This window comes from Nylanderia fulva, unplaced genomic scaffold (genome assembly GCF_048542155.1).
Source record: "Nylanderia fulva isolate GAGA-0341 unplaced genomic scaffold, ASM4854215v1 Scaffold72, whole genome shotgun sequence".
In the NCBI taxonomy this organism is placed as follows: Eukaryota; Metazoa; Arthropoda; class Insecta; order Hymenoptera; family Formicidae; genus Nylanderia; species Nylanderia fulva.
The window spans coordinates 172,190-190,688 of NW_028190830.1; the positions used below are offsets into that span (position 1 = coordinate 172,190).

The following is an 18,499-nucleotide window of genomic DNA, read 5'->3' on the forward strand; positions in this document are numbered from 1 at the left end:
TTGTTTGAACTTGTTTTTGATACGCGTTACGTAAAAAAAAAAAAACAGCGATTACTGCTCATTAACGTCGCGGACGTTTGATCACAAGCCGTATTAGCAGCGTTTGAAAATAAATGCTAAAAAAAATCGTCGATATGTATAGAGAGTCGAGTTAAAAGTAGCTCGTAATATCGAGATTCAACGCATGCCATTAATATGTTATAACGCCTTATTAATGTTCTGGATTGTCAATGTTTACTGTTATCTAAAGAAAATGATATAGATGATTATCTAGATGAAACTTTGGCGTCATCTTATCTTTATATAGATGATAAAAATATGTATCTGCATCTTAGATGAGAAAAAGTGTTATCTTTATTTAATTATCTAGAATAATATTCAGATAATTTGATTTAGAATTATAGTATCAAAATACTACTAAGTAATAGAATTTAAGCAGTAAGCGATAAAAACTTATAAATAAAAGTATGAATATATTTTTATATTTCTTTTAATAATTTACATTTTATTATAATCATATATTTACATAAGCAGTCTTAAAAATAATCATATTATCTGGAAGTTAAGATAAATCACCATATAATTTTTATCTTTTATCTAGATATATTTAAAACAAAATTATCTTTATCTTATTTAAAAGATTAATTTACATATTTACACCTCATCTTTATCTAGCTAATTTAAAATCATTTAAGCACAACACCGTGTGTTGCAGATAACGATTGCGATAGAAGGACTGATCATTGATCGACGAGTTTAACTTCATTTCCAAGGTTCTCGTCTCTGTCGAAACCCTTATTACCAAAGTAACTCCAACACACTATACCAAAGCTACCAAAGTTGACAATAAACGAGTTTCGCCCCGAAAAAGAAGAGAAGAGAGAATTCGGCTTTAGACGAAGAAAGGAAAGCTAGATTGGAAGCGAGAAGAGTCACGTGAACGGCGGATCGTCGAGTAATCGAGTGGACAAGCCGCCGACAAACAATAGGGAGACCTGGTAGCTTCCGATGGGGTCGTAACCGCCGGTATATTATATATATATACATATATATATATCGCATATTCGTATATATCGCGATGATAGGCTAGCCGGTAGCGGCAGGAAGAGATCGCCGTTAGGGGGAGATAGCCATAGCTAATCGTACCACCCAAGGTGGCACAGATTGAGAGCCCCATCAGCATACATCCTCTCCTGGCTAACGAGATACAGGCAGTTTGTCCATCCAGTTTGTTCGTCGCGTCGACGACGGTGTACGACGACGGTGCGTGATCAACTTTCAAGCGGAAGCTCGCTCCTCGATCCGCGCGATTTAATCCCCGACTCCCAAGTGTTCGGGAATCGCTGAATCGCGTTTCCGCTTGCAATTGCGAGAGAAAAAGAGAAAGAGAGGAAATCGATCAGGATTAACGTTTTAATCGACGCCGGAGAGCCTCCGACGTCCACGCGCGTCCTCGACCTCTTTTTCTTAGCGTCCTTCATCGCTTCTCATCCCTCTCGACTTAATCCCTCCGTCGTACATCACCGCACCGCGTGCGTCTACTTCCGAAGAAACGGCGACGTGAGAGGGATAAAAAAAAAAGAGGGAGATACGGAGATTCGCTCTTAGTGACCCTCGACGATCCGGTGATCCTCCGGTCTTCCCCACCGGGACTCTCGTCGCTTCCGGCTAACTGGAAGTGACGCTCTATGTAAACGCTTTTGCCGAGCGGCTCTCATTGGAACACGCACAGGACACAGGAAGCGAATCATGGAAGTGGCGAGCGAGCTGTAAGTACAATCTCTGCACGCAAACTTTTTATTATCTCTCTGGACGAGTCTCTTTTGTCTTACAAATCATGCGACTTGAATAGAAAATGTAGTCAACGCTAATCTTGGATGAAATGGATTTGGTTAAATCAGCTGGTTTTTTATATGTTGTGGCTTATTGTAATCCGCTGAACGAAAGATTCAATAGCCTCAAAGCTAAATAATGGATAATTATTGAGTTACAGTCAGTCAAATAAAGATCAAGTCCTTCATATTTGACTGATTGTGAACTATTATTTAGCTTTGATCCTATTACTTTTTTTGTTCACTAGATTATAAGCTGCAGCATGTGAGAAAAACGATTGATTTAATCAAAATTCACAATTTCATCTACATAAATTCAAAAATTACGCACTGATATAAAATTGAACTTTAGTAAAATCTTATAGTTTTTTTATATGTTGTACCTTATATATGTGACAAAAGATTCAATAGCCTCAAATCTAAATAATGGACAATTATTATTGATAATTGTCGGCAAGCGAAAGGTCTCGGGTTCGTTTCCCGATTCAACGACTTTCGGATCTATATTTTTCTCTTGCATTCATTTATTTCCGTAGGGGGGTTAAAGGGGTATTGAAATTAAATCTCAAATATGAGATTATTTCATATCTTAAAATCTTGGCCGTGTCCAAGTAAAATTTGGTGCCTTGTGCACCGGTATTTAATTCTAACGAAAAAATAGTTTAGTTTCGTTAGGATAACGCATTGTCATCCGCGATTTGGCTCTTATTGCCTGTCTTATACGTTAAATTTATATTTATATTACAGAGCCTTGTTAAACTCTTAATTATTATTGAGTTACAGTCAGTCAAACAAAGCAAAAGTTCTTTATATTTGACCGATTGTGAACTATTATTTAGCTTTGAGCCTATTACTTTTTGTTTAGTAGATCATAAGTTGCAACATGTGAGAAAATCAATTGATTTTATCAAAATTCACAATTTTATCTACATAAATTCAAAAATTACACACTGATTTTATATTAAATCTTATTAAAATCTGCTGGTTTTCTCATGTGTTGTACTTTATGATCTGTTGAACAAAAAATTCAATAGCCTCAAAGCTAAATAATGAACAATTATTGAGATCGCAAAGCCTGAGTTTTTCACATTTGACTGATTGTAAATTAGTAATTGTCTATTATTTAGTATTGAGCCTATTACATTTTTATTCAGTAAGTCATAAGCTGCAACATATAAAAAACCAACTAATTTGATTGAGGTCCAATTTTATTTAAGACTTTACATATATGCAAAATTACGCATCGATCCTATATAAAATTGGAACATTAATCAAATCTGCTGGTTTTTTATATGATATAGTTTATGACCCACTGAACAAAAAATGTAATAGGCTAAATGACACACATAGTTACTAATTTACAACCAGTCAAATACAAAAGAATTCTGCTCAGTAGCTGTCCATTATTTAGGCTTTGAGACTATTACATCTTTTGTGCAGCAGATCATAAAGCTACAACATATAAAAAATCCAACTGATTTAATCCATTTTACATAAGATTAGTGCGGGGTACTTTCGTTCAAAGCAAAAATCTATCCTCTTATTACGTGCTTATTACATGCAATTATTATAATTCGTTCGTTATATCTTTTTCAAGGAGTAAAATGTATCTCTATTTCTAATGATGCAATTATTTGGCCATTTGTTTAGCTTGTATTGCATTATCCTAGTAAACACTGATATATAATTGTTACATTGCTGTAATAAAACGGAATATAACAGGTAATATAACGTGTACGTTACATGTAACATCCATGTTAGTTGTAATTTCCCACTCATAGATGTAACATTTTAATATAACATATATTACATTGTAGTTGTATTGTAATTATATACCAAATAGCACACTGATGTATTGATAAGTTAGTGCTATCTTGGGATATAATGACAATATAACTACAATGTAATATATGTAATATTAAAAATGTTACATCTATGAGTGGGAAATTACAATTAACATATACGTTACATGTAACATGCTTGAGTATATAACATTTATATATTGTGTTTGCTGGGATTATGATGAGCTATCGTCGACAGACTGATAACCATACATGACACGTGTATCGAATAAACTTTGCTCTCTGCTCTATTTAGATCTTATGTGACCTAGTTTGCCCTCCTCTTCCTCTCTTCTCTCCTGCAATTTGTTGCCTGGACCCATAAAGATACTCGAACGTCGCGATTTTTGATAACGATTCTCTAAGTAAAATCATAATTCAAATATAACTTTATTTAACGTATACTTCTTCATTCGAAATGTATATAATGCATTTTATTCTCCCTAAATTATTTTGCAGCTGTAATTAACTTTTCCAGGCTTTTACACATTTTTAAGTTTAAACAGGTGATATCACACTATTTATCAATAATTGCGCATGTAAAATCTAAAACGTTTACATTGACGCGTTGAATTTCACGTATTCGTCTCTCATTCTTGAATAAAATGGATTTTTAATCTCCCGTTAACAGAGCCTATAGAAAAGAGACTCGACCTCGATTCTTCTTTCCCGAGGACCCATTGTTATTATCAAATCGTAAATAAAGAGCTGAGTGATTTATTCACGTTGGAGAAGTTAATGACACATCAATTTATCGTAATTATCTCTTAAATTGCGCGAACGTCGTACTTTAAAGAGAACATCTTGGCGATGAATTTTTTATAGCAGTATATTATATGACGCACTTGAACTTGTCGCAATAATCAGCGGAAAAAATATCGCGCGAGGAGATTAGAACATTATTTATTAAAAAAACATTTATCTTAGCAATTATATCGTGCCTTGGCTGAAAATAAATACAACAGGCTAAACACGTCGACAAAGTTTGCTCTAAATACGAAATCTGCGAGAATTAAAACGCGATTAAAGGGATTCTAAAAGCTAACCTAAGTTTCAGTCTTGTTTTATCGACAAAATGTGAATTAGATTCATCTTATAAATCTATTTATTAGCTATACGGATTTCTTTATCTAAAATTAGAGCACTTTGCAATTTGTTAATATCAATTCTTTAACTTGTACAGGAAAAAGATTTATCAAACTGTGTATAGTCTCATATTATTTAGGTATAGAATTATGAATTCTTCATCAATTTATAATTCTATACCTAAATATATAAGACTATACAGATTGATAAATCTTCTTCCTGTACAAATTAAAGTATTAGTATTAACAAATTGCAAAGTGCTCTAATTTCAGGTAAAAAACAATCCGTATAGCCAATAAATAGATTTATATAGTTTATTTAATCTCACATTTTGTCGATAAAACAGGACTAAAACCGCAGACTTCTCAAGAACGTTTAGGATTCCATTAATGCGACTACAATATGCTTACAAGGTGATCTCTCTCTCAGAATTTATTGCGCTTCTTTTTAGTCATTAGAAATGCAAATGCACATCACATTTTAACCAACGCGACGCTTTTTGGATCGCAGCCACCCTGTATATGTGCATATGCATATACATATATGCAGTTGTGATCCATTATGTGTCGCGTTGTATATCGCATTCAGCGGCAGCAGCGAGATTCATTGGCACAGAATTCCATAATGGCAACAGCGGTGCTTGCCGGCTACTCATTAAATCATTGTCAGACTCGTTCCTTGTGATAAGGAACGGAAGGGAGAAGACGAGACAGTTGGACACATAAGAAAAATCCTCGTTAATTGCCTGATTAGTTACTACATGCAGATGCGCAGCCTCATCCGCTCATCTGCGGATCAATGAGTCTATGTACTACAATTTTCGGGTATTTTTCAAAACAAAGGTGTGCGAATTGGAAACTTGCACATTACTTCTATTTCGATCATTAAGCTTCCTTTATGAGCATATATAAGCTGGTTTTCCAATTTTGGTTTCTTCATTTTCATAGCATAATTGAATTTTAGGTATCCCTATATATTACACCTGAAATTTAATTACCATTAAATATATATGTAGGATTTTGATTTTTGGTGAAAATTGGCTGTTTTTTTTTTATATATTGTAGCTTATGACTTGCTGAACAAAAAGTGTAATAGTCTTAAAATTAAATATTGCGCACAATCTACAATTTTCGAGTATTTTTCCAATCAAAAAATGTGCGAATAGGAACTTGCACATTGCTTTTATTTCGCTCATTAAGCTTCCTCTATGAGCATTAACTGGTTTTTTAATTTTGGTTTCCTCATCTTCATAATTGAATTTTAGGTATCCCTATATTATACCTGAAAAATTACTATTAAATATATAGGATGTTAACTTTTGATGGAAATTGGCTTTTTTCAAATATTGTAGCTTATGACTTGAGTTAGTTTTTCAATTTTGTCTTCCTCATCGTCATATCATAGTTAAATTTTAGGTATCTTTATGTTATATTCAATTATTATGCCTAAAAGATCCCGTTTTAAATATATAGGATTTTGGCTTTCGGTGAAATTGGCTATTTTTTATGTGTTATAGCTTATAACTCGCTGAACAAAAAATGTAGTAATGTCAGAGCTAAATGTTGGATAGTTACAACTCGCAGAGCTCGAATTTTTCACGTTTGACTGGCTGTAAAGCAGCAATTGTCTATTATTTAGCTTCCAGTCTATTTTCCCGAGTAGCATCAAAGTCGAAATATGTCCAAAATCTGGTCATGAAACGTTTTTAAGACATCTTTTAGATATATATTATTTCTTAAAGGTGTCTTAAAGACGTCTTAAAGACGTCTTAAAGATGTCTCAAAAATATCTTATGTTTCGATTTTGGATATATTAATTTGGAGATTTTTTGTTCAGAAAATCATAAACTACAACATATGAGAAAATCAGCTGATTCTACCAAAATTCAATTTTATACAGAATTAATGTGGAGTTTTTGATATATGAAATCCTAGATAAAAATCTCGATAAAATCATAAAATCCTGATAAATAATTGGCAATTACAGCCAGTCAAACATGAAAAACTTTGGCTGTAACTCAAAATATCTATCCAATATTTAGCTTTGACAAAGACTATTACATCTTTTGTTCAGCAAATCATAAGCTGCAATATATGAAAAAAGCATCCAATTCCCCGAAAGTCAAAATCCTAAATGTTCTTGGTGCGGGGTCCTTTCAGTTGTATAATTAATATTTTTAAGTATATAATTTAATAAAATATAATTATCTATAATTCAATTAAAAATTTCCTATTAAATTATTAATTAATTAAAATTAATTAAATTAAATTAATTAAAATTAATTAAAAATATTTAAAAATTAATTAAAAATATTAATTAAAAATTTTAGTTATTATAGAGAAACTTAATATAAAATTTAAATAGGAAATTTAATATGGGAAAATTTAATATAGGAACACCTACAAGTAGCTAATATTTTTTCTTGGTCTCAATCAGATTTGTACAAAAAGACTGTCGCGGCAATAAAATATTGAAAGAGCAAGATCTTAATTATAAATGGAAGGATATAAGCTCGAGACGTTTATTCACTGAAAATGTGCCAATGAAATGTATTGTTACTGTTGCGGAAACATGTGTATATTTGTCGCAGCAATTGTGCATGTTTATTCTTATTGCTGATAAGGAAATATACGATTCGCCTCTATCTATCTGAAGCGTTGCAACTGCAAATTTATCTCGTATCTAGTACGATCGCTGCGATCGATGCAATTTGATTAAGCGAAATAGGCGTGTCTCGTCGCATAGCATAAGCGATTTTACCAGCAGATTTTATTAGAAGAGAATTAACTGCTCTTAATGAGCTATGCGACATATCGATCCAAAATGAAGGATATTGTCTCCTATAAATTCATTTTTTTGATTGTCGACAAAACTTTGTATTTTTCGTTCATTTTAAAACATTGAAGATTATAACGTGATACATATATAAAATCGATTACCATAATTTTTATGCTAATCAGAGAAAATAAATATAGAAAAATATTAAACATATCCTTTAGAGTTTTTGTCTCTTATAAGAAATTCAGCTACTCAAAGACAGATGTAATTTTTTTTATAGCTACAAAGTGAAATTGCAATTGCATCAGTAAATTTTTTAAGGTAAAATATTAAGTATTCATACGAGAAGAATCTTTTTCAAACTTTAAATGAAAAGATTTCGAAATATGCGCGGGAGAGACACTTGTATTAGTCATAAATTGTGCATTAGTGTCAAGTGCAACTTCTTACGTAAACGTGCATTCAACAAGTCGTTTGCCCAAGATAATTTTGGAACTTTCATCGAAGCCAACATCGTATGTATATATATATTTATATATATATACATATATATGTATATAATACGGCATTGAACATTTAATTTGTATATAAGCTACACGTGTCACTATTCTATTCTATTATATTTCACGATCAATGTTTGCTGTTATACTAAAAAAATTTATTGAATTTGAATAAATATTTATTTCAATATTGCCTAATAAATCATTCATTTGAAACTAATAATATTGATTTGATGTGAAAAATACTTACATTTTGATATAAGAAAATCCTTTTTAAAACAGATAAATATTTATTTGTTTCAAATGTATGATCGATTTAGGCAGTATTGAAATAAATATTTATTAACTTAATAATTTTTTTCAGTGTATCTAAAAAATAATATTATCTGGAAGTTATTTAGATAAATCGCTATATAATATTATCTTTTATCCACATAGTTGAAAAATTTCTGTTAAATTTAAGAGATATCACATGTCCCAAACAGTCCACAGAAATGTTTGTGTTAATTTAATATATTATGGATATGTTAAATAGAGACACGAATATTATTGTGTTAATATTTTAACTCAAAATAAATGCAAAACTTCAAATAATTTAAAATAAATTTTGTGTAAAATTAACATACTTTTAATGTAAAAATTAATTAAAAATATGTTAATTTTAGATTTTATCATCCCCACTTATATTATAAAACAGAAAATCAACATTTTTTCTGTAAATTTTAACAGATAAATCTTGTCACTAATAAAGCAGAACATATTTATTGTGTAAAATTAAAAATAGATTTACACATTGTATTATTTTTACATTGATTTGTTACATGATTGATGATTACATTACATGAATTTGTTAAATATTTAACACAAAAATTTTAACGGGGACCGTTTTTAACAAGAAAACAAATGTTTCTACTGTGCAGATATATTATTAAATTTAAAATTACCTTCACACACACACATCTTATCTAAAATTAATTTACATATTTTTCTTACAAGTTACTTACATTGTATTTCAATTAATTTTTATATTTTAATTAATCTTTGTAGCTTGAAGAGAACCCAATTCAGGGTCGAAACGTCGCTTTTTTAATAAAAGAAGTACTATCCTTAGCCAGTGTTGGTCAATAGAATTTTTTCTCTACCTTTTGTTTTAAATCTTGACTGGCAATTACATCTTGAACTTTGGTATTTACATATTTTTATTTCATCTTTATTTAGATAATTTTAAAATTATCTAAGCACAACACTTTTCACGACTCGACGTCAATTACTACTATGGTATCTATTTAATTTATTCATCGCTAATTTGGGGATCTGAGCAAGATTCGAGCGCGTAAGAGGAAAAATGAACGACGTGTATTTCGCAAACTTAATTCTTTCATTGTTTGCATAAAGAAGTTCCCATAAATACAATTTGTTTGCCCTGCGAGTCGATCTTTTTTTTTTCACTTCCACGAAATTGTTGCGCACGGTTCCACTTGATATATCCGACAAAAGCCGTAAAATTTTTATTTCCCGACACACATCATCTCGACGTCAGTGAAACAAGGAAAAAAAAAGCAATTCCAATTGACTGTTATGCGAGACTATATTGAACACGCGGCAAGATGATATCATTTAACTCGACATTTAGCGCAATTCGCGAACGCGGTCTATTAAACGTAACGTAAAACCGCGAGAGAGAAAGAGAAAAAAGAGGGAGACTCGGGCCGGAAATGCCGTTGAAGTTTGGTTAGGTTAATTCTCAGGGACGATTCTTTCTCATCCGTCTGCAACGCGGGGGTTGCCTTTTGACACACGTGTCCATCCATCGTTCTCCATCTGTCAGTAACTTTACGCGCCAAGGTTTTTCGTCAGGCTATCGCCGGGTTAACCGGTTAAAAGTCATCTCGCGCTTGTTGATCTCGATGTTTTTTTTTTTTTTTTTTTTTTTTCATTCATCTATCGTCATCCGCTAGATCCGAAATTCCCGGCCGCTGCGTGGAAATTTAACTCGTGAGAAATAATCGCGATTATATTGCGAAAACACTAACTTATGTAAGATGGATTTCGGATATAATTAAATTAGTTCGTTTTTTTATATGTTATAGTTAAAGGAGAACAGAAAAGTCAAAATGATAACGATTTGATATCAGATTGATTACAATTTATGTCCAAATTTAATCAAATTGATAACATTTTAAGTTCTCCTTGGTAATTTATGGATTCTTGAACAAAAGATGTAATAGCTACAAAACTAAATAATGAACAGTTTTATTGAATTATAATCAGCCAAACAACTCACAGAGCCTAAATTTTTCGTGTTTGACTAGCTGTAAATTTTTTGTTCAGCAGGTCATAAGCTATAAACGTATGAGAAAACTAACAAATTTTATTCAGATTCAATTTTATACAGGATTAATGCATAATTTTTGAATTTATGTGAAGTCGTAGGTGAAATTGAATTCCGATAAAATCAATTGGTTTTCTAAACAACTCACAGAATCTGAGTTTTTATATTTGACTGGTTGTAAACCATCTGTTATTTAGTATTGAGGCTATTACATTTTTATTTCTCATTCAATTTTAATATACAGGATTAGTGAGTAATTTTTGAATTTGTGTGAAGTCCTAGATGAAATTAAAATTCCTTTATAATCAGTTGGTTTTCTCATATATTGCAGCTTATGATCTACTGAACAAAAAATGTAATAGGTTCAAAGCTAAATAATAGACAGTTATTGATTTACATAGGAAATTGTTGAAACTAATCAGCTGTCATTTTTTAATGCATGTAGTTATTGAGAAAACAAAAATTGTGACGAACAAAGGAAAAAAATGAAAAAAACCAACTGAGTCATAGTCCAGTAAAATTGGACTTGAAAAGGGCAAAACTTCAAAAAAAATTATAATCAAGCTGAATCAACCAAAGCGTTCTTTTTTATGGGGGGTAAAAGAAGGTAAATTTTAGTTTTTTGCCATTATCTCGAAAACTATCAATTTTTCGAGAAAAATAGTTATTATCAAAATTCTAGCTCATAGAATTCTCTACAAAAAAGGTTATTATACTTTTTTTCGTATAACTATCGTTTTTGAGTAAAACGTACGGTAAAGTTGCAAAAGTCAGTCACAAATAATACTATATAGTAATGCGCACATTTCCTTTCAGACTTAATTCGCTTTATCTTCGAAACAATGAATTCCACGAAAAAAAAGAATAATGATCTTTTTTGTAAAGAATTTTATGCTACAATTTTGATAATAATTATTTTTCTGGAAAAATTGATAGTTTTCGAGATAATGGTAAAAAACTAAAATTTACCCCTTTTTACTTCCCATAAAAAAGAACGCCCTGGCTGAATGGCTTTTCAAGATTTCATTAGAACATCGAAATAACGGTCTCCACATAAATTCAGCTTGATTATAATTTTTTTAAAGTCAAAGTCTAGTTTTACTGGACTATTAATCGAAATCCATAAGATGAGTACGAAATACTTTATCATTTGTAGGAGTCTCTTCCGACTTGTACCTCTACTGTAGTATTTACAGTATTTATTTATTAGCATCAGTGATAAGATACAGAAATAGACGATAATTGATGTCAGCAAGGCACTGAAAGAAGGGCGCGGTCTCTCCCGTCTTTAATAAGGTATCAGGATCCGAAATTTCGATGCGAGACGGAATAAATGTCGCAATTTAACATCATCTGCGAAACGATCATTCACGATGACGAGCGTCCTGCTTTTTATCGTCACCTTCGTCAAGTCCGGGAATTTATCATCGAGATTGTCCTCTCTTTTCTCTTCCACTTCGTTATTAACGCGAGTCACGAGACTCATTTTGATACAGGCGCGTGCGATATTGGCCGCTTCAGCATATATTCCACGCTTGCGATTACGTATATACCCGGAAGAACCTCGAAGTTGCGCAGGAGACTACTAAAAAAAATAGAAAAAAAACTTGACAAGCGAATTCAAAATTCAAATTCGATAATTCATTCACGTTGCCTTCAACAACTTCTTTCTTTTTTTTTTTTTTTTTTTATTATGCGTGATATCTATATTTTTTATTCCGCAACATTGATAGGGATCTAGATGGATATGATGTCGCCAAATATGTTAATGTTGATGACATCACGATAATGATTAGCATTAGCGCCGAGACAAGCAATAATGGCGCGCTCTCGTATGAATAGCGTTGGATACAGATAAAGTGCTACGTCCTAGGTCGATGATGTAACCTGTAGCTGAAAAATTTACGCAAGCGAATATCCCTGACCGGTTTTCCGAGCGAAACACGTGCAACGATCTCGAGACCAATTTTCGTTCGATGTCTCGCGAGGATGGTTTTTCGCATAAATTTTAGGCGCGTTCGTATCTTGTTCTCCGAACAAATCTCCTTTTACATCCACGCGACGATATTCGACACTTTGCTTTTTATTCTGCTTATTGCCTTTTATGTTCCTCGCGTGACGTCATTAATCGCGTTGCTGTAATCGCGTGGAATGGGCGGTTGAATTTTGCGTTTGAATCGCTCCCGATCTCGTAACTCGCGATAAGATCGCATTTATTTATGCCGCAGTCAGTGTTTATTGGTATCTAAATAAAATTATATAGATGATCATCTAGATAAAATTTTGACGCCATCTTATCTTGATATAGATAATAAAAATGTGTATTATCTATATCTGCATCTTTAGATGAAAAAAAAACGCTATCTTTATTAAATCATCTAGAATAATGTTCAGATAATTTAGTTTCTGGTCATTAAAAATACTTAAGCATTAAGTAATAAAAACTTATAAATATAAAAATATAAATATATTTTTATATCCCTTTTATAATTTACATTTTTAACTGTGTTTACATAAGCGGTCTAAAATTAATATTATCTGGAAATTATCTAAATGAATCGCCATATAATTTTTATAATATTTTATCTAGATATATTTAAAACAAAATCATCTTTCAGAAATAAATATTTTTATCGGCTCTCAATATAAAGAATATAAGTATGCTGCCTTCTAAGCCGGGCAAAATCATCTTTATCTTATCTAAGATAAATTTATATATTTTTATCTCATCTTTATCTAGTTAATTTTGAAATCATTTAAGCACAATAACTGAAGAAATATATATATATATATATATATATATATATATATTTCTTCAGTTATTGTGCTTAAATGATTTCAAAATTAACTAGATAAAGATGAGATAAAAATATATAAATTTATCTTAGATAAGATAAAGATGATTTTGCCCGGCTTAGAAGGCAGCATACTTATATTCTTTATATTGAGAGCCGATAAAAATATTTATTTCTGACTTTGCAAATATATATATATATATATATATATATATATATTTATAACATATTGCACCATCCAATGTTGTGCTTAGATAATTTTAAAAATACCTGGGAAAAGAGGAGATAAAAATATGTAAATTTACCTTACAATTAGATGAAGATGATTCGTTTTAAATATATCTAGATAAAAGATAAAATTATGTGGCATTTCATCTACTACATCCACTCCCAAATAATATATATATTTTTTTTAAATCGCTTATGTAAAAACAAAGTTAAAAAAATGTAAATTATAAAAGAAATATAAAAAATTTTTAAAAAATAGGAGAGCTGACTGACAAATATTCTTATTAAAATATAAAAAAATTCATACTTTTATTACAAGTTTTTATTGTTTATTGTGCTTAAGCACTTTTATGTTGCGGCCCCAAATCAAATTATCTGAACATTATGCTAGATAATTTAATAAAGATAATATTTTTTCTAAGTCATCTAGATATATTATCTATATCTTATCTAGATATCTATCTTACTTAACTTATTTAGATATATTTAGCACAAGATAATTAAAACAAAATCATCTTTATCTTATTTAAAATAAAAATTAACACGTTTTTATCTTATATCTTTATCTAGCCAATTGTAAAATCATTTGAGCACAACACTGCATTTAGTAGAGCTGAATACATTGCAGTAGAGCTAACGGCACGTAATCATCTATTAATATAATCAGAGATTCTTCTGTGTGCTCTTTCTCTGTCTTTCTTTCTGGGAAAGCTGAGCGTGCAAAGTCTAAAGATGCAAATTAAAGCGTCGACTCGTAATAAAGAACAAACGAGGGTGAAGGAGCATCTCTTAATCCTTCAAGACGATAACAAGGTAATTCGCCTCTCTCGAGCTTTTCGTAGAGATTTTTTAGAAGCACGTGTATTAATCGCATTAAACGCGATAAGTGCAAAAGTGTACTGTTTAATGTACCTCCGCAATAAAGTTATATCAGCAAACGTATAGAATAATAAGAAAAATCCACTCTCTTGTGTAATTGGCTCAAATATAATAGCAACCTATTCGCCAATGAGAGATATCGACAGATCGTTATCGCGCAACTGTTATTTAATAACAGTTCATCCACACAATAATTCGCAGCGGTGTAATTCTGTCTTTTGCCAGCCACGCAAGAATAAGGTCGACGCATCTTCGTGCGTCGTCGCGAAAAGTGCATCGCAAAAAACGATCTTTTTTTTCCATTATTTTATTCGAGGTGTAAAATCTGAATAGATTGTCATTATACATAACACTGCGTCTAATTTTTGTCTCTTCGTTAATTTATGTTGCGCGTTAATTATGTTTTTTTATGCAGTTTTCGTGCATATTATTATAACTACGTTCTTCTGTTTATGCCATCGAGATTTATATGCGCTTCAGAAAATGAAGTCTCGGCTCGGTTTAAAATAATAGATGGTTTAAAACAGTCCGCGGCTGACCGCGAAAGAGAGAGAGAAAAACCGGTGATCTCTCTGAAAAGTGTTAGACTCGACAAGAACTCTAGTTCGACAAGCAACTTTGCAGCGAGCTGCTCGAAAAAGTCAGTGTAAATCGAACATTAATATTGGAAAAGACAAGTGTGAAAAGTTGTTGTGTGGAAATAGAAAAAGAGTCACGCGCAAAAGAAAATATTCCGTAATTTATTCAAACGATGTATTAATTTCGTAAAATAAATTGTCAAGTTTGTCGTCGTTTTAATTTCGTAATTTCACGGAGTATTTTATTATGAACGGAGCTGACGGAACATGATAAGCAAAATTTACTTACGATCTCGAGACGTCATGAGAATAAATATTGTTTTATCCGTAATAAAATTGACGATAAGTGTGAAATAATAATAATTATTAATTTTTCTATATAAAAATCTTTGAATTTGCAAGTTTTAAAATCTGTGAAGCACAGATATTTGTAGTTTTTGCGCAGCGTCGCATAAGAGATAATTTAGACTAGGTTTTTATTTTTTTCTTGAAAACTATTGATTTTACGAAAAAAAATAAAAGAAATAAAAAAGTTTCTAAAAGAATTCAGCTTTGTTAAAAAGTTTTAATAAAAAATTGAATAGAGGTTGTTAGTTTCATCCTCTTATGGGTGTATGGGAAGATTAAAAAATATTAATAAATATCTTTTTTATTAGTGAAAAATATTCACTAAGCTTCATTATTTTGACTAGTTAAAAATTTTAAGAAAAAATTAAAAACCTAATTTTTACCTCTCCTTTGGAAGAATATAACTTCTCGGGGAAAAATATATATGTTTATTTGAAAAATTCTTCTTAATTTTCGGCAAAGAATCATTTTCTAAAATTTTTCGTACGTAGAAACATCCTGCATATAATAATATTAACCTTTTGTGGTTAGTAATTCTCTACAACGCACTACAAGCAGATCTCATTTTATAAAAAATAATATTATGCTACAAAATAAAATAATTTAATAAGAAAATAATATAACAATATTTAGGAATGTATTTAATTTTTGGTGTTACTAAAATATAATAAAATAATATTAAAATAATTGTTAACAATAAAATAATAATAAAGCAATGTGCCTCGTAAATAGACTTGGACTATATTTTTATAAGCTACCATAAATTCTCAGAAGATTATTAAACTATATGCACAAATTTTTCTCTCTCTTTTTTGTTTATCGGAATAATTTCGAAGAAATGTTTTTTGTATAACGGATGAATTAATATCAGAAAAATGTCCGGTATTACTGCGGCATTACACATATATACAATATATCTTTTATTAATTGTCCGACAACTTATACACGGACAATGTCGACACATATTACACACTGAAAGTTTTATATCGTTGTCTTCAGTTCTCAAGGTTTATAGAAAATGCGGAAAAGTCACGTTCGTCGCCAAGAAGATTAATCTCCGAACACTTGCTGTGTTACGTGTTAGTAGTCGTTTCAGGACCGACATGTCGATTACGTATAGTGCTCCTTCGGAAATTAAATTAAATATGTGCGTGCGTTTTTTACGATTAATCCTATTTTTCTCTATTCATCTTAACAAAAGCGAATTTCGGAAAATTAATATATGTAATCAAAATATTTTATACGTCTAAGATTTAAGAATCATTAAAATCATCAACGAATTAATTTGTGAAGAGAAATCTTTAAAGCAGTGCTTATTATCATGAAACACAGTTTAAGCAGTTAAAAATATTGTTTTTTATTATTTTAAATTAGAAGATATATTTCTTATAGATTTTTGGATGCTGAAAACGATACCGCAAGCTAATTTTCATCAGCACGTCAAGTTCGAAATAATTGAGGTTTAATATCAACGAATTAATTTGTGAAGAGAAATCTTTAAAGCAGTGCTTATTATCATGAAACACAGTTTAAGCAGTTAAAAATATTGTTTTTTATTATTTTAAATTAGAAGATATATTTCTTATAGATTTTTGGATGCTGAAAACGATACCGCAAGCTAATTTTCATCAGCACGTCAAGTTCGAAATAATTGAGGTTTAATATACAAAAATATTTTCTTTGTGATATTTGAGATTTTTTAATGAAAAAGATCAACGTTATCTGGAAATTCTGATCAGATGTCATAAATTTTTTTATTTCGATATCTTATTTTTTAGTCATGTTAGACAGAATTTAAATACAGAGTTTTGCTGAGATAGGAAATATTCCGCCTAATAATGATAAAGTCATATAATTATAATTGCATAATTTGTAGTTTATTGCTATCATTGCACATGTATAGTGTAACTTATTATCACTTGCATGAAGTTAGCACCCCACTTTTGGAACTTTAAAATTCTAATTGTTGTTCCAAGTTGTTTTAGACTTGTTCTAAATTCTTCCAGAAGATAAAATTTATATAATACAAATGTTTGCGGAAAATTGAAAAAATCACTTTTTTGACGTGGTACCCCATTTTTCAAAAATCGAACTTTTCGAGGTTGTTCTAGGTTGTTCTGGACATTGTTCCAAAGTATTAGTTTGATTGGTCAAACAATTTAAGAGATATTTGAAAAAAAACAAAAATTAAAAGTAATTAAATACTAACAGTAAAAAAACGTTTTTAACTATTTTTTCATAAACAAAATAATTTACAGTATTGTTGATTAGATCATGTTTATAATCGTGTAGAACAACTCAGAATAAAATTTTTAAGACCAGCACACCAATATTAGGCCCATTTTACTCTTAATCGGAAAATTTTATTTCTCAATTTCATTGGGTAAAAGACTTGTTCCAGGCTTCTCGCTTTAGAACTGAAGTGTTCTCGACTAGAACAACTTAGAACAAAAATTTGAAGCCGAGAACAATAATATAAGGCTCATTTTACTCTTGATCAAAACGTTTAATTTTCCGATTTTATTGGGTAAAAGATTTGTTCCAAACTTCTCGCTTGAGAACTGAAGTGTTTTCAACTAGAACAACTCAGAACAAAATTATTATCTTCTTTCCTCAAGAACATCTTTTTATGAGAAATAGTCCAACTTTGATATTTCATAATACGAATAAAAAATAAAATATTAAAATAAAAAATGCATTTTATTTACATACATTCGTGATATTTGATTAAACTTTTCAGATAATGTTAATATTTTTTACAAAAAAATCTCAAATATCGTAATTCAGGTTTCATGTGTAACAATTTTTTTACACATGAAACCTGAATTATTTTGGAAATTTGATGTGCTAGTGAAATTTGTGGTATCATTTTCAACACTCACATATCTATACAACACACTTTATTTGGTTTAAAACAATGTTTGGCTGTAACTAGTATCCAGGTAGCAAAATTATATGTTATTTTGACATTTAATATCCCTGGTAGCATCACATTTTGACGTCAATTTGCTACTTGAGGCTTTGGTATAATTAGTGTTTGCTGTTATCTAAATAAAATTATATACTCTAACAGTACATATATCCCAGAAACGTTCAGAGAATATCCTGAGGATGTTTGAATGTCCTCCGGATATCCTCTATGTATACCCTCTGAATAGCTTCCGGATATGTTGTACTATTAGGATAGATGATTATCTAGATGAAGTTTTGACGTTATCTTATTTTATATATATATATATATAGATGCAGATTATTATATATATATATATATATATATATATATATATATATATAATAAAATA

The 18,499-nt window shown here is 30.5% G+C and overlaps 1 protein-coding gene across 5 annotated transcripts in view; it reads left to right on the forward strand.

Annotated features, from left to right (window-relative positions):
- LOC114934736 (excitatory amino acid transporter 1) overlaps window positions 1-18,499 on the forward strand; it is a 34,439-nt gene that overhangs the window by 3,990 nt on the left and 11,950 nt on the right. For 3 of the 5 annotated variants that reach the window (XM_029307444.2, XM_029307443.2, XM_029307445.2), the window contains exon 2: window positions 716-1,769. In XM_029307444.2, the coding sequence (XP_029163277.1) occupies window positions 1,750-1,769 (20 nt within the window). In that variant the 5' untranslated portion in view covers window positions 716-1,749. Of the gene's footprint in view, window positions 1-715; window positions 1,770-14,708; window positions 14,912-16,282; window positions 16,345-18,499 lie in introns of those variants that run through there. The other 2 variants (XM_029307441.2, XM_029307442.2) reach the window with 2 other exon arrangements.